Consider the following 16,625-nt stretch of genomic DNA (forward strand, 5'->3'; position numbering starts at 1 on the left):
ATCATGTTATGATTTAAATCCTTTCTGGTCAATTTAATAATGCAAATAGTAGTAACTAAAATGGGACCAAAGCAGTCTGGATTTTAAATATGCTGATTATCTCAACCTCTGGGTGCAATCCTACGTTTACTGAACTGCTATTTAGTTGTAACAAAACCACAGAAATATGAAAAGGACAGATTATTTCACTGTTGATGTTGTAAACTTTAATCAAAAATACTGCAAGAAATATTTCACGTCTCTTTCTGTATGTATAAATGACTTCATGCTGTTAGTGCTTCCTCTGTTAGGAATGACAACATATATGTTTGGAAGGATGATTTTGGTACTCGATGGTTGTCCTTGCTGCTGCCTTTTGAAAGCTTGAAACATCATCTCTTTCATTCCTCACTGACTCTTTCCACTGAGATAGCTACTGAAACATCTGAGATAATTTAGTTTTCCCTTCTCCTCAGTTTTTCCATTTACAAAGATATCAAAATATACAAATGAAGATCTACATGCTAGTCTATGACAGTAGTCTATTTCAGCATCTGTTTATTTCCATCTGTTGGTAGAAAGTAGCATTTATCTCTACGTATTATTGTAGTTCTGTCAAGCTCACTGCTTATATCTAAAGCAGGATGTTCACAGCTCTGATTCTGTGTTACTAGTTTCCAAAGAATGAGATTTTTAGATTGCAGGGCAGTATTTTCAGGACATACCATTTACATTCAGGACATTCCATCTCTCTCTCTCTCTCTCTCTCTCTCTCCAATTTGTAGTTTGTTCTGTGACTTTTCTAGTGAGAGCACACAGTTCTCTTATTCTCTTCCCCCTCAGGACTCCAGTGTCTTTAGAGAACTAAGAATTAGATCTTTGTTTATGGGTAGGTAGGTTGACTAAGCTCATCTTCATGCTAGCAGTAATGGAGCTTCAGTCCTTTCAGCCCACCGGTGAATTACATCAAATATATCTGACACCTGCTTAATTTTTATTTTCGCCATTCTTACAGACTACATTGTTTTTAAAAATATCATGCTATTTGTAAAGAAAAAATATCCTGTACCAAGTGGCTAGTCCCAATTTGATAATGCCAAAATTTGCTGTGCTTGTGGAAATTGCTAGTCAGAACATAAAAGTTCAGATTATCAGTATTCTGCTAGATAATGTGGTAAGACACATTCATATTTCTTACACAGATTTTTAATAATAATTGTAAGCAAAGCAGTTATCTAATGGAAATAGATACTGTGTGGAATGGTACAGGATGGTACAGTAAATGTTATCTTTGACATACAAGGTCACACACTGAAGGTAGTGAGAAAAACTGAACTTTTTGATAAATTTTAGCAAAAAGTTTGCTGATTGTTCAGAAGAATGTAAATATTCATTGTACAATTATTACTGTTCAGTCACTTCTGTAAAAATCCTGCCATTTTTTTTTTGTAGAACAGCTTAAGTACTTATCGATTGAGAACTTCTATAACTCTCAAAATGGAGGCATCCCCATATCTCTACAGGTATTTGAAATGAATTGAATTAATCATAGGCTTAAAAGTCTCTAGCGATCTTCGTTAACTTTCCTGGGTTTAATTAAAACATCTGTGCACTTTTAATTTATCGATTCATCCAACTCATATGTCATGTTTTTAACACACCCCAGCATGCTCTGCATCATTTTTAACCCGATTTCCACTTAACTAAAGCAATTAAATTCACCCCGGATTAATTAAAGCATCCATACTTTAGTGCTTAAGTCAGCGTGTGCTGCTTTCCCCAAATGGTTTCTGAATGTCAGAGATTTGACACACCTGATGGGTTTTTTGTCCTTCTGGAAATTCTTCTGTGAATCTCGTTCTTGCTTGCTAATGTGCAGTTTGACAGAGCTAGACAAGGGAGCATGGTAAGGCTCAGGTTTGGGCAACTGAGGTAAGGATTACAGGGCATGACTGCTATGAAAAGCTGTGTATTTCTTCCTAACTCTGACCAGCAAGCATAGAGTAATAATACAATTAAATAATCTCAGTTTTGTTTGTGTGTTCTGTAGTCAAACAGTCTTGTGAAGAAGCTAATAAAGCATATATAATGTCATTAATAGTTGTGTGTTCATTCTTCTCCTCCTGGGTGAATTTGTACAAACTGACTTCCAACCAGCTTCTACTTGTAAGAGCAGAAATTCCTAGAGTAACCTAAAAGTTGTTCTAGATCTTGCTTATTCCCACTGTTCTTAAGACCATTTCAGCATGACTGAAGTTCACAATAATGAAATAATTGAAAAAATAATCACAGAATCACAGAATTTCTAGGTTGGAAGAGACCTCAAGATCATCGAGTCCAACCTCTGACCTAACGCTAGCAGTTCCCACTAAACCATATCCCTAAGCTCTACATCTAAACGTCTTTTGAAGACTTCCAGGGATGGTGACTCCACCACTTCCCTGGGCAGCCCGTTCCAATGTCTAACAACCCTTTCAGTAAAGAAGTTCTTCCTAACATCCAACCTAAAACTCCCCTGGCGCAACTTAAGCCCATTCCCCCTCGTCCTGTCCCCAGGCACGTGGGAGAACAGACCAACCCCCACCTCGCTACAGCCTCCTTTGAGGTACCCATAGAGAGCGATAAGGTCGCCCCTGAGCCTCCTCTTCTCCAGGCTGAACAAGCCCAGCTCCCTCAGCCGCTCCTCGTAGGACTTGTTCTCCAGGCCCCTCACCAGCTTCGTCGCCCTTCTCTGCACCCGCTCAAGCACCTCGATGTCCTTCTTGTAGCGAGGGGCCCAAAACTGAACACAGTACTCGAGGTGCGGCCTCACCAGAGCTGAGTACAGGAGGACGATCACCTCCCTAGCCCTGCTGGCCACACTGTTCCTGATACAAGCCAGGATGCCGTTGGCCTTCTTGGCCACCTGAGCACACTGCTGGCTCATATTCAGCCGACTATCCACCATCACTCCCAGGTCCTTCTCTGCCAGGCAGCTCTCCAACCATTCCTCTCCCAGCCTGTAGCTCTGCTTGGGGTTATTGCGCCCCAGGTGCAGGACCCGGCACTTGGCCTTGTTGAACTTCATGCAGTTGACCTCAGCCCATCGGTGCAGCCTATCCAGATCCTCCTGCAGAGCTTTCCTACCCTCAAGCAGATCGACACAAGCACCTAACTTGGTGTCACCTGCGAACTTACTGAGGGTGCACTCGATGCCTTCGTCCAGATCATCAATGAAGATATTAAAGAGGACCGGCCCCAGCACCGAGCCCTGGGGGACGCCACTAGCGACTGGCCTCCAACTGGACTTGGCTCCATTCACCACGACTCTTTGGGCCTGGCTATCCAGCCAGTTTCTAACCCAATGAAGCGTGCGCCAGTCCAAGCCAAGAGCAGCCAGTTTCTTGAGGAGAATGCTGTGGGAGACGGTGTCAAAAGCCTTGCTGAAGTCAAGGTAGACCACATCCACAGCCTTTCCCTCATCCACCCAGCGCGTCACTTTGTCATAGAAGGAGATCAGGTTCGTCAAGCAGGATCTGCCTTTCATAAACCCATGCTGACTGGGCCTGATCGCCTGCTTGCCCTGCAAGTGCTGCGTGATGACTCTCAGGAGGATCTGCTCCATGAGCTTCCCTGGCACTGAGGTCAAACTGACAGGCCTGTAGTTTCCCGGGTCTGCCCTCCGGCCCTTCTTGTAGATGGGCGTCACATTTGCTAGCCGCCAGTCAACTGGGACCTCCCCCGATCGCCAGGACTGCTGATAAATGATGGACAGTGGCTTGGCCAGCTCCTCTGCTAGTTCTCTCAGTACCCTTGGGTGGATCCCATCCGGCCCCATCGACTTGTGCACATCTAAGTGCCGTAGTAGGTCACCAACCAGTTCCTGATGGATAGTGAGGGCCACATCCTGCTCCCCATCCCCTTCCACCAGCTCAGGGTACTGAGTATCCAGAGAACAACCGGTATTGCCGCTAAAGACTGAGGCAAAGAAGGCATTGAGCACCTCCGCCTTTTCCTCATCTCTTGTAACTAAGTTTCCCCCCGCATCCAGTAAAGGATGGAGATTCTCCTTAGTCCTCCTTTTTGTGTTGATGTATTTATAGAAACGTTTTTTGTTATCTTTAACGGCAGTAGCCAGATTGAGCTCCAGATGAGCTTTGGCCTTCCTAATTTTGTCCCTGCACAGCCTCGCTACATCCTTAAAGTCCTCCCTAGTGGCCTGCCCACTTTTCCAAAGCTTATAAACCCTCTTTTTTCTCCTAAGATCAAGCCACAATTCTCTGTTGAGCCAGGCTGGTCTTCTTCCCCGCCAGCTCGTCTTTGGGCACGTGGGGACAGACCGTTCCTGCGCCATTAAGATTTCCCTCTTGAAGAGCGCCCAGCCTTCCTGGACCCCTCTGCCCTTCAGAACTGCCTCCCAAGGGACTCCACCAACCAGTGTCCTGAGCAGCTCAAAGTCAGCCCTCCGAAAGTCCAATACAGCGGTTTTACTGGTCCCCTTCCTGGCCTTGCCAAGAATAGTGAACTCCACCATTTCGTGGTCACTCTGCCCAAGACAGCTCCCAACAATCACATCCTCCACCAGTCCTTCTCTGTTTGTGAAGAGAAGGTCTAGCGGGGCACCACCCCTGGTAGGTTCACTAACCAGCTGCGTCAGGAAGCTATCTTCCACGCTCTCCAGAAACCTCCTAGACTGCTTTCTCAGGGCTGTGTTGTGCTTCCAGGATATGTCAGGGAAGTTGAACTGCTCTTCATTCTGTGGCCTTATGTATATATCCCTTCTTTTGTAATTTGTGTCTGCAAATGCACTCACTTTTAAGTGAACCTTAAAGAAGAAACAGTCTTTTGAATTTTTCATAGTTTCCTGAAGTATCACAACAGATACTTCTGAGGCATTTGAAACAAGGTTTGTAAAGTATAATAATAACCACATGTTCTTTAGCAGAAACTCACTTCTTCCTCCTAAACAGGATCATCTACATATACTAACAATCCTTATTTCACTTAGGTCTAACAAAGCTCTGTACAGTTCAACAAGGGTGTATAAGCTTATCTTACATAAGACTCTACAAAGTGTCTTCAGAATGCTGTTTGTGGTTGGCTGGTTTGTTTGTTTGTTTGTTTTTTCCTGAGTGTGTTTGTTAGTATAGCATTTATATTACAGAAATAAAGTTGCAATGGCTCAGGACAAGATCCCTTTTACCTAGGACTCTAGTCCAGATGGTGGCATACAACATATAGTCAAGAGTAAAAATTGTACCTGTTTTTGATGCTTCTCCAGTAAATTCATTTGATTCTACAGCTAATGGGTGGTAGAACTTCGTACAGCAGATGGTTGTCTCTTTGTGGATAGTAGACTCTTTAGATTTTCCTTTCATGAGTTTGTCTAAATATATATTGAATCAGGGAATATTCTTTCATGAGTTTCATCTTTCCTGATAACCTTGCTCAAACTGATTGATGAAATAATTATTCATGCTTAAGATGTAAGGGGGTTTTAGACTGTGGCTAAGTGTTCTGTTAGTATAGCCTTAAACTTGCACTTCAACACTCTGTCCCAATTCTCCTTACTGCTTACTTTGTAAATACACAGTCAAGCTCATCTTTTATGCGTATGAGCTTATGGTAGGAAGAATCTGGTTTGTATGTAAGATCAGGGCTTACAAGCATTATGGACACAACCATTCTAATCCTTACTCGAACAATACCCCACTAGGCTTGATGTAATCATTTGTCCATTGATACAAGTGACTCTCCTCACCAACCTGCCATGAGCATCTCACCACAAATTTCTGTGGTACATATGTTGAAAAGTTTTGACTTTATATGGGGTGATTCCTGACAGCTTGTCGGCTTTGAATAAGCCTGTAGGTGGCACAAAAGAAGCTGACTTTCTTAACGCCCTGCTTGAAAAAATACTTTTGGATGTAAATCTGAGCTGCTTGCAAAATATGAGCATTATAAGAGCTTATAACCTAGTCCAGGACAGGGAAGCAGTTCAGATACAAGTTCTAAAACCTTTCAAGTCTGCGTATTTGTGTGCCCAGAAACTCAAATAATTTCAAGAGAAGTATACTGATTTGTCTATTTTATGAGGAGGAACTGAAAGAAAGCTGCAGTAGAAGAACTGACACCCTAGGTCCTAGTGGTACAGAACTCTCTCTGCACTAGGGTAATGTTTGCTCTCCAGCAAGAGGAACCAAGCCAGAACTCTGCCTTCAAACCTGTTTGGAGCTTCAAGTTTCAGGGGAAAGCCTCTCAACCAAGCAGCTGTGTAACTAAACCAAGTTCTGCAACTGCCTGCAAGAGTTTGACTCCTCAGATATCCTTTACTGGTCTTGTCATGCTCTAGAAGAACAGCTTTGGTGAGTATGTATGTGTGAATAACATAAGGGTGGGTGAAAGGAGTGTGTACACAGACTGCAGCTGGGATACTTGTAGTAAGTGTCACTGGAGAAAATGGTGGCTTTTGATGCCAGACCATTTGGGCATTATCACTCACCATCTCCCCCCCTAATCCATGTGTAACAGGCTGTTATCAAACCATCTTTTCTCATCCATCAGGGAATATTAACAAAATAAGTCCAAAATAACTTGCCAGAGAAAACTGAGAGAGAAAACTTTTAGGGAGATGTTTGGCTGACTGTCCCTGTCCAATCCATGCTCTTCAAAGTGTGCAACCCACAGGACTCAAAGATCTGTAGTATCTGCTATCTGTAATCTGATCAGCTGAGAACCATGTAAAGAACCCAGTCTGCTTTTGTTCAAGCACTGGTAAAGAGCAGAATCACATCATTGAAGCCACATTCAGGTTTAATAGCTGTTGTGCTTATTTGAACTTCACTCAGTAGATATACCTTAGTGCGTAACTTACTTGAATGCTGCTGTAAGTATTCCCTAACACCTCTACCCACTTTTAGAAAGTGCTGGTGTGTAATATGTGGTTTTCTTTATGCAAATGATTTGCCCACAGAGATGAGATTGTTCCATTATGCAAACCTACGTTCCTTCAGTGGGCTGTGAACACAGGCCTGTGCTGGAATAGGGCCCATCTCCTACATGTAGGGGAAATAAGCACTGCTAGAAAGCATGAACTCCAGATGACTCCTGAGGTGTTTGGACGTTGACTGAGGCAAACTGAATGTAAAATTAGTCTTGACTGTTCTGAAGTCTCATCTTGCAGCAACATGACCTAGCAAAGGCCTAGCAAGCCTCATTTTAGCCTGCCTGCCTGGGTTTTCTACAGAAGAGTAGCTTGATTCTCTCTCTCTCTTCCTCACTTAGGTCAACCTATAAACCCAGAGCAGAAAAATTAATGACAAGCTATTTATTACAGCAATGACAAAGCAGCTTCTTATAATCTACTCGTGCTAACATTCTTATTTACATCTTTCTCCTGCTATCTTGGTAATGTGGCAGTCTTGAAAGTGCCAAAATCTGACCAAGGACATCTTGTCACTTTTCTTAATCTTAACTGTAAAAATTTTCATCCCTAAGGTTAAATGACAGATTCTTTCATTTGTCCAGAGTCAGTTCTTGTGTCACTAACATCTTGGAAATGCATCCCTCAACTGCTGATCACTGCAGACAGATTATTTTTGAAGTAATAGAGAAGTTTCACGGGGTCTAAATGGTCTTATGGACCACAGCAAGACCTCTGACCTGATAGAAGCACAAAGAGAGAAATGAAAAGCAGTGACATGGCTTTCAGCTTCAGTTCAATTCCTAAAGGACCAGAACAAGCCAAGGGAACACTTTAAAAAAATAAATAAATATTTCTGTAGGAGCTCTTTAGCCCACAACCTGGCACCATCTGTTAATCTTTGTTCTGCTCTGCCAGCTATCCAATCTCTGGTGTCCCAGAAGCTGAACCCTGCAAATTTAGATCAAAAGTGGGAGCTGAAAATGGCTCTCCAATAAACGTCTTCCAAATAACAAATATACATTTCTCTGACTGGACCACAGTTGCCAATTGATTATTTAGACTTAGGTGCAAGGCAAGGAGAGAAACAGTCTTATGGCAGTTGACTGGCATGTCCTTGTATAGCTAGATCTAGAGTGGTCCCATCTAGGCTGCTTGATGGTTCTTTTTTTGTTGTTGTTGTTTTTAATAATGTAATTATTTCTCCTCAGTCCCTCTTGCAGGGAACTGTGTTGCTCAAATAGATTTATTGCCTTTATTTGAGTTTTGACTCCAGAGGAGAGGTTTGCAGAACAGAAATCCTTTCTTGGCAATGAGTGCCATGTTGACCTCTAAAACAAAAAAACAAAAAAAACTGCTCCTCATTTGTATCCAGCTTGAAAGTCATCTCTGACTTTTTGTCTTTATACCTACTTGAATAAATGTGATTTATGTGAAGAAACTGTTTACTGTCTTCTGATTAGCTTAGCACTACCAGGTCCTTTTCTTTCCATGCAGTTTTATCACAGCATGGTGAAGGAGGCTGAGAGGCAAACACAAACCATATGCTGGCATGTCCCAGTACAATTGGAGGAGCCCCACTGAGCAACTGTTAATAACAATACCATTAAGTCTGTTCAGTGGCTTGGAAGCATGTAGAGAATACACATCTTACAGTAGTACTTCATTCTGTGTTGGACTAGAACAATGGGGCTGCAATCTTCACCACCACATACAGGAACTGAGAGCTTCCTAGATCTAGGGAGAAATGTTTTTGTCATAAGATAAAGTCCAAAAAAATGAACAGTGTCTCTACAGCGTGTCAGGGTGTGGAAGGTTTCAACAAAACTTGGCACTCATTATGATTACTCTAGGTCTTCAGGACAAACTGCCTTCTGACCACTCACCTCCAGATCTTCTATGTCATGGCAAGTAAAGAGAATAGAACTGAAGTGGTTATTTTACTTACACTGATTTGGGAAAAGGTGTCAGCATCTGCCCAAGTAACTTTTAATTGTGGTGAAATGGAGGGTTATGGTCAATGGAATTGTTTGGGTCCCCAGGTCTTCGTACCTGAGGAGTGGAAGCAGTCTTAGTGTGATCCCTTCCTTTATGGCTCACCTGTATGACTTTGCAGTAGCAGCAGTTAGCATTTCTAGGCAGTGAAAAGCAGTGCATGCTGAGGAGCTGAGATAGACTCCATGATGTAATATACACAGACAGAATGAGCAGTTAGTGAAATGGCATCCAAGGTGCTACTGGTTCTGTGTGTTGTATATCATGGAAGGGTGTTACATGATGACATGTAAAAACATTTAAAGTGGGCTGACCTACAGTGCAGTTTGGACGTAGTGGATATTTGCCTGCATTGAAATTCAGTCCAGCTGGTTCAGTAAGCTCAATTCTGAAACCAACTGCAAAACGCATAAGTTAGAAGTTTAGCATAAACTTTTGCATATAATGAAGTAACGTGACTTGTGAGCATATATCATGTCCAAAATCAGAAAGCTGCTGCTGAAAATTATATTTTATTCATATCTGTATTCATTTGTGGAGTGAAGAAAAAAGTTAAGCAAGATTACAAAGACTCATGGTAAGAGAGAATACCAGTAATGAAAATGCTACTTCCGAAGGACCGTACTCAGACAGTGAAGGGGTAGCAAAAATAAAATAAAATAAAATAATTCTCAGACCTCAACATGTAACTCTGTTGTACAAAAAATCAGCTAAAAAGGATTATACAAGTGACATATGACCAATCAACTTGTGGTCTTAAAGGAAATAATTCTCAGTACTCCAAATTTTAGCTAACATCTAAGGTTACAAATCTGTATATATGTTTATCTGATCAATTTGTTTCCACTGCACAAAAGAAAATTCTTGAAAAAATCCATCATGAGATGTGTTTTTGCAGCAGATCAATGGGACAGCTAAGATTAATAAGAGTTGCAGGACCGAACAGTGGAGGAGTTGTGCAACAGGACAATTACACATTTCTTTGTAGTAAATCAATTACTTGGGTTCTCCTTGATCATTCAGGTTAAAAGGATAATAGAAGCAAGAGGGACAGTAAGACCTTTTAATGATTAATAGTTGCTTTGGAGTATATTTTTGGTACTGTAGAAGTAGCTATTAGTTTCTAATTACTTTGAAGGGTGAAAAGACAGAAAAATACTTTTTAGTCTTTATCAAACTGCATCAAAGAAGAGTGTAAAAGTGCACCTCTAATCAAAGATTCACTTCATTAGTTCCATTTTCTGTGATTCCTTGGTTATTTTTCCCATTTCTCTGGTGGGTGACCATACATTCAGCCTTTGGCAGGCATGTAAATTCACAAATTGCCATGTTTGCATGGGAGATGTGGGCATACAGGAGTGTGAATATGTCTTGGTGTAACATTTATTTGTGACTGGCTTTAGTAAGCCACTTGTTTCTTTCCATTGTTCTGCATATGTACAACTTCTGATTCCGAGCATGCAGGACCTGCTGGCTACCTTTATTAGTTGTAGGCTTCACTTCATTTGAATAAATGAATTCTGTATATTTGCTCAAAAATTGTCTTTATAATAATACACGAGAGATGGATATGGGTTAATGGTGCTTTCTTGTCAGTACACCTAGGGTAGAAACAGTCTCTCTGAGATATGGGTAAAGAAGATTTGGCAAGGATATTGGTGGCAAGGTGCATTTGTATTGATGCATTTGCATTGATGAAAGCTTGCGTTATTTCTGTGTTCACGATCTGTATATGGGAAAAACAAGTCAAAGGGTCTAATAAATTTTTGGGACGCTACGCTAAAAAACGTTCTGCTATATACTAACATGCTGTGGGGACTGTTCTGCTATCTGAGAAGAGTGGATGTTACCTAATGGAACAAAGCAGAGTAATGTCAGAATCAAATCTGTTCACATTGCCTCATCAGTTATCCCAGACATCACCAATAGGTTATAAAGAACAGTAGTTGTATTCTCAGAATGCCCGACACATGCATGCTTTATTATATAGTAATCAAATGGTTTCTTTGGGAAATGAAGAACTGAACTGCTACAAATTGGCTCTGAATTTTTTTTCCAGTAAATTAAGATACTCATATATATGTCTAAGTATTTGGAAGTGGATTTTTAGTGCACTTTAGAGGAATTTTAGAGTTTTTTCCTGACCCTGTATGCTGTTTTTCTTCCGTTCAATTTCCCAGCTGCCTGCCCGGTACTGTGCAGTGGCAATGGTCAGTACTCTAAAGGAACCTGCTTATGCTACAGTGGCTGGAAAGGTCCAGAATGTGATGTACCCATCAGCCAGTGTATTGATCCCTCGTGTGGAGGTCACGGTTCCTGCATCGAAGGGAACTGTGTCTGTTCTGTTGGCTATAAAGGAGAAAACTGTGAAGAAGGTAATACTGTAGCACATTTTCTTTCTATGTTGTGAGTTTCTTTTGAAATGCTTAGGAAAAAATAAAATTTTAAATGCAGACCTACTCTAACAGATGATTGTAAAAGAGAAGGAGAAATGTAGTCCATCACAATTTTACTGATCTATGAAAGTTTAAACTAAACTTCTGATTTTTATATACATTGTTTTGCAGTGCTAAGAGTACCACAAGTAAACATGAATAATTCCTTTGCTGAAGAGTGAAGATAAATCTTTTCTTATGGATTATATTTATTGAACAATTTAGAAGTGAAATGCAGAGGAAAAAGTGGTAGTAGTAGAGAAAAGCAGTAGAACTGCAGCTCCACACAAAGCAAACAGATAAGTCACTTTTAAGACAGAAATTGGTGAGACAGATATGGAACACTTGGGTGTTACAGACTTCACCTAGTGCAAATTAGTCCTGTTAGACATGGAATTTAAGAAAGGAAGATGGCATACACTAGCAACAACTGTCTTAAATGTGGAAAAGTTCTTAATGTTCTAAGTGTCCAGTTCTTTGTATGCAGAATGAGCAAATTTAACAGTATGGCCCATTGAAAATGTGGTCACAGATGGAGCTGATACTGGTTTTATGCACAGTGTTTTTTGTTAGAATGCACAGCTTAAATTGAACTCCTTTTCTTTTTAAAATGAAAGTATGGTTTTAGGAGAGAATTTAACTCTCCAGAGGAATGCTAGATAGACAGTTCTGCATACCTTGGCACATCCTTAGAGCAGTGATATTTCAAGGTACTCTATGATGACTTCCCAGAGTTTATTAATGCTCCAAAAGGAGGAGCAGTTGGAAGATTAAGGTGACAGGAGAGGAGTTGTATGTTTCCGGACTAGAGGGTCTCTGTGGAGTATTCTGAGTGGGATGCAGAGCTGTACATCACATATATATCAATTTTTGTCTTACCCTGTAGTAAGCAACGATTTCTCCTACAAATAAATAAATAAATTTTAAAAAAGATGGGGGCAGGAGGGAAGAAAATCATGGGGACCTATGTCACAGGAGGATTTAATCTTTGCATGTGGGCTGCAATTATTGCCTTTAGGACAAGATTGGCATTAGTCTGAATGAGCTTATTTTGCTGAAAGCAAATATAAATTAGGATCCTCAATAGTGGGACTGCCAACACTGCAACAATTTGTTCAGGTCATTCCTGTCATCTCTTTCTAGGAATGCTTCACAACACAGTAGTCACTAGAGCTCTAATCCAGAACTCAGCTGAAGTCATTAGTTTTTCCATTACTTTTAATGAATTACAGTTTAAGTTCTATTCAGAAAATTCTGTAAGGTCCCTTTTCGTTGCTACAAATGACAGTTCTCAGGTTACCCTGAGTGTATGATTATGGGAAAAATTAAAAAATTATTTGAAATGCCCTGCTATAGCTCACATTCTTATGGAAATTGAAGGTGGAAAAGACTGCCTGTAGCATGCCCTACAACATCCAGTCTATTCCCTAGGAATGCAGAAGCTCTTTTTCTGTTACAACCTGCAATTTTTTGCTCAATCTAAGTAAGTTACATGAATTTCATCATGTTCTGTGTTTCTTTATAATTTTTAAAATTATTAGAGAGACTATGGTAAATGGCCTAAAATTGATCAATTTTTCATTTAATTCTGTAAATTCTACTTTGTAAGCAATTCCTCATCCACTGTGATGATAATTTCCAGGGACTTGTATGGAGTTCTCTCGTTACTTTCAATTGTCTGCAATGTTTGTGCTATATCTGGGGTAGACATCTTTGAATCCCCTAACACTCCTACAAGAGAAATAGGCTCTTGTAGTGCTTAATTTAGCTTATCCTGATATGAATGTTTGAATTAGGTGAAGCAAATACCTCACTCACTCCAGATAAGTTTATAGAACAAGCTAGCTAGTGCATGCACTGTTGCAAAGGCATTAATGTTAACACCTTTCAAACCTGGAAACACCGCAAAACATTCAGTCAACAAAGTTTGGGGGAGTTAAATTAATATGTGAGGGGAAAGGATATAGATTATTTAGTCACCAGTGCTTGAAAGGATAAAGAGTTTAAGAGGTAAATGAATTGCAAAGGCAGAAGGTATTAACTGCAAGCTTGGAAGGGGCCGATAACATGATAGAAAAGGTTAATATAACCTTTTGCATACCTCATTGGGCAATAAATAACTCAATAAATTAATTCACAAGTAAATAAGGAGCAACCAGCATATTTCTACTGTAAAATTCCATTTCATCTGTACATATTTGTCACATTAATTCAAGAGCTCTGGGGAAAAGGGTATGATATGAAGTCTTGTCTTTCCAGTTGCAAGTAATCATCTGATCATATTTAAACTTTATGCATGAATTAATGGTAGAATGATGCAAATAAATATATTTATATTTATGTTAGAATATGGAATTTCCTCTTTTGATTTGAGCTTCCATAAAGAATACTGAAATTTGGTTCATTTGCCATTTTCCAACTAGGATATTGAATTAGAACAAGTGGGTCAGCATTTTTCTTCTTCCCGTTAGCTTTTTATTTCTTATATTCGTCATGGTCATATTGTTCAAACAATTTACCTGAAATGAAAGTGGCACTAGAATCAATATCTGTGATGCACGATTTTTGCAGCATAAACACGGTTGTTCTATTAACAAATTTGCACACAGAATGAAGTGGCATATTTGCCAGATTTCATTCAATCTGGTTTGGGGGGAGACAAGTGAAATTGACAAATTAGGTTAAGTTAACAGTGTTTTTCTTGTCAGTTTCATGGTCGAGTCATTTTTCAATGACATTTAACTTCATAAGTGTAATTCATGGCTCTTTGGGGGTTTACGGTACATATTGTTCAGAAAACTCCTTGACCTCCTTTTTTGTCCTTAGGGATATAAATTGCTTTCAGTACCCTTTTTGTCAAATCTACAGAGGGCCCAATACTAAATGAGCTCTAATGATCTGAGCTGCCAAGGGGCTGTGAGTAAGTCTAACAGACTCACTTGCTAAAGTGTGTTGTCCTTTGTTTAAACACCAAAGAAGCTCCATTTATAATTCTTTATTAAGTACCATTGTAAACCCTTCTAAAGAGTTGGGGGCAGAACCTTTGTAGCATAAAGCAGTGTAGTTTTATTACAGATAATCAAGTTATGCTAATTTTAGCAGCTGAGGATCTGGCTTGGAGATGATAACCCGAAGAGTATGTGTTAAAATAGAACAAGGTTCGAATTCAGAGTACAAGGTCTCTAAAGTTTAAACTTTGAAAGCTATTACTTAATCATACAAAACAAAACAAAGAAAAAAGTATATTTGTCTAGAACAATGGACAAAGAGGGTTCATGTGAGTTGTTATTCTATAAAACAAGGGTATTGGGCCTTAGGGGAATTGATAGGCTTATTCTGTGTGAGTAAATCTCAGCTGCATGCATCAGTAATTCAGCAATAGGAAACGGTTCATATAGGTAGAAGGAGGTGGTTTTGTTCTACATTGCTTTCATGGGCACTTCCATTTGAGAAGGAAGGTGGTGTGTTTCTGAAATGTGGAATACATTAGGACTAATCAGTATTTTCTAAAGTTAACTGTCCTGCAACGTACAACAGAAAGTTACACACGTTACCTATTCGAATTTCCCATTAAAATATAACCTTAAAAGAAAAGACCAAGTTTAGGGGAAAGAGTAGCATTCATCCTTAAGGTAAATTGACATAAATCTTTCTTTTTGTTCTTTATTTCTTTATTAAATCAAGTTATTTTGTCACAACTGTCCGTGTCAGGTATAACAGAAATAGCACGAATTATATAATCTAAATTTTGGAGTTTTCGATTTTGTTGAGCATGGAGGAGACTAACAGGAAGAAGGTTCTAGATAATTTTAGAACAATTTATGAATTTATGATTTTTTTGGGAACTGAACCACAAAACAATCATGGTTTATGGGTATATACTAAATTGCACTATAGTATTTTCATATCCAATTAATTGAGCACTGAATCTTGAAAAAAATAATAAGAAGAAATTGCCAGGGTCATTATTACAGTGAAAATCTTATAAGAAGATTTTTTGTTACCGTAATTTCTGTGCTACAGTAATCTGAATTAAAATCAAGTATGAGTTATTCTGATAACTCATGTTATTGTATCTCTAAATGGGCCTGCTTCAATCCTCTGAGTTGTATCTAATCTATATACTTACTTTAAATGCTCTGTAACTTCATAAAATAATTTGACAAGACTGTTTATAGAAAAGTTGAGATTTGAAAGATCAAGTATTGTTCATATAAGGCAGAGTGAAAATGTCTCTGCCTTAATTTAGAAGGATCAATTTGGAAAAGATGAGAGATAAATCACTTTCATTATAAACTCAGATCTTCCTAGAGCTGCAAGAGAGAATGCCAATCATTTTTGGTTCTTCTCTTGTGAGCTGATATATACCAGTCATGAGATGAATTCATTTTATTTAGGACATAAGTTTGACCTTGACCCTCAATTCCACAGCAAAAGGCAGTTGGTGAAGCCTCAATGTTGGTATTCACGGTAGAGCATAGTGCACTTACACAGATTAATGATACAAGATAAAAATTTGGAAAACCATAACGTTACTGATAGAGCTTATTTGAAAGACACCACATAACATTCCTTTATTTGTCAGGACTGAAATGGCAAAAGAGGTTTTATGGATGATTTTCCGTCATAGCTGTTTTCACTTTCTTATGCTGTTGTTTTCAGATAAAGAAAAAGATGAAATCTGTATGTACATCTGTTATTCTTTATTTCTTAAAAGAATTACCTGCTGGGTAGAACATGGGTTGAAATAACAGGGACTCTCAGTTTCACTGCTTAGCTACTAATGGACTAGGAATAAAATGTTCAAAACTGCCTGAATAATTTAAAAGTCTAAAAGAAGCTAAAAGCCACGGATAATTTGACTTCTAGGTATTTAAAGTAGATATCACAATCTTATGTTCACAATGGTCTAGCATATAGTAATAATAGTAGTATTGATAAAGATACTCCCAAGTAAAAAAAAAAAATATTCTTTGAAAAGTGTAATTCGTTTGATGTTTTTATTTATTTTAAGTGAGAAGAGGGGGCCAATACATTATTCCACACAGTGTTTAACTCAGCAGAACTTGTGTGTTTCAGAATGCCCCCAGACTAAGGCTTATGTGTGGAGCTCTTACTATGTATATTTAACTTTTATTTTTAACTCTTTGTACTTCTTCACTCCAGAATTCCTGCAGTAAACTTTTGTTTTTCAGTCACACCCTGTTTTATATTCTGCTAATGTAATTACTTCACGCTTTCCAGTTCTCAGACCAGATAGTTATGACTTAAACAACCACATGAATTTACTTTATTTTGTCCCAGTGATATGAACT

At 39.2% G+C, this 16,625-nt stretch overlaps 1 protein-coding gene across 1 annotated transcript in view; it reads left to right on the top strand.

Moving 5' to 3' along the window:
* TENM2 (teneurin transmembrane protein 2) overlaps window positions 1-16,625 on the top strand; it is a 782,568-nt gene that overhangs the window by 685,898 nt on the left and 80,045 nt on the right. The window contains exon 15 of the mRNA XM_082771651.1: window positions 11,056-11,250. Within this exon, the coding sequence (XP_082627777.1) occupies window positions 11,056-11,250 (195 nt within the window). The remainder of the gene's footprint in view (window positions 1-11,055; window positions 11,251-16,625) is intronic.

The sequence above is a fragment of the Aythya marila genome (genome assembly GCF_965140915.1).
Source record: "Aythya marila genome assembly, chromosome: 14".
NCBI lineage: Eukaryota > Metazoa > Chordata > Aves > Anseriformes > Anatidae > Aythya > Aythya marila.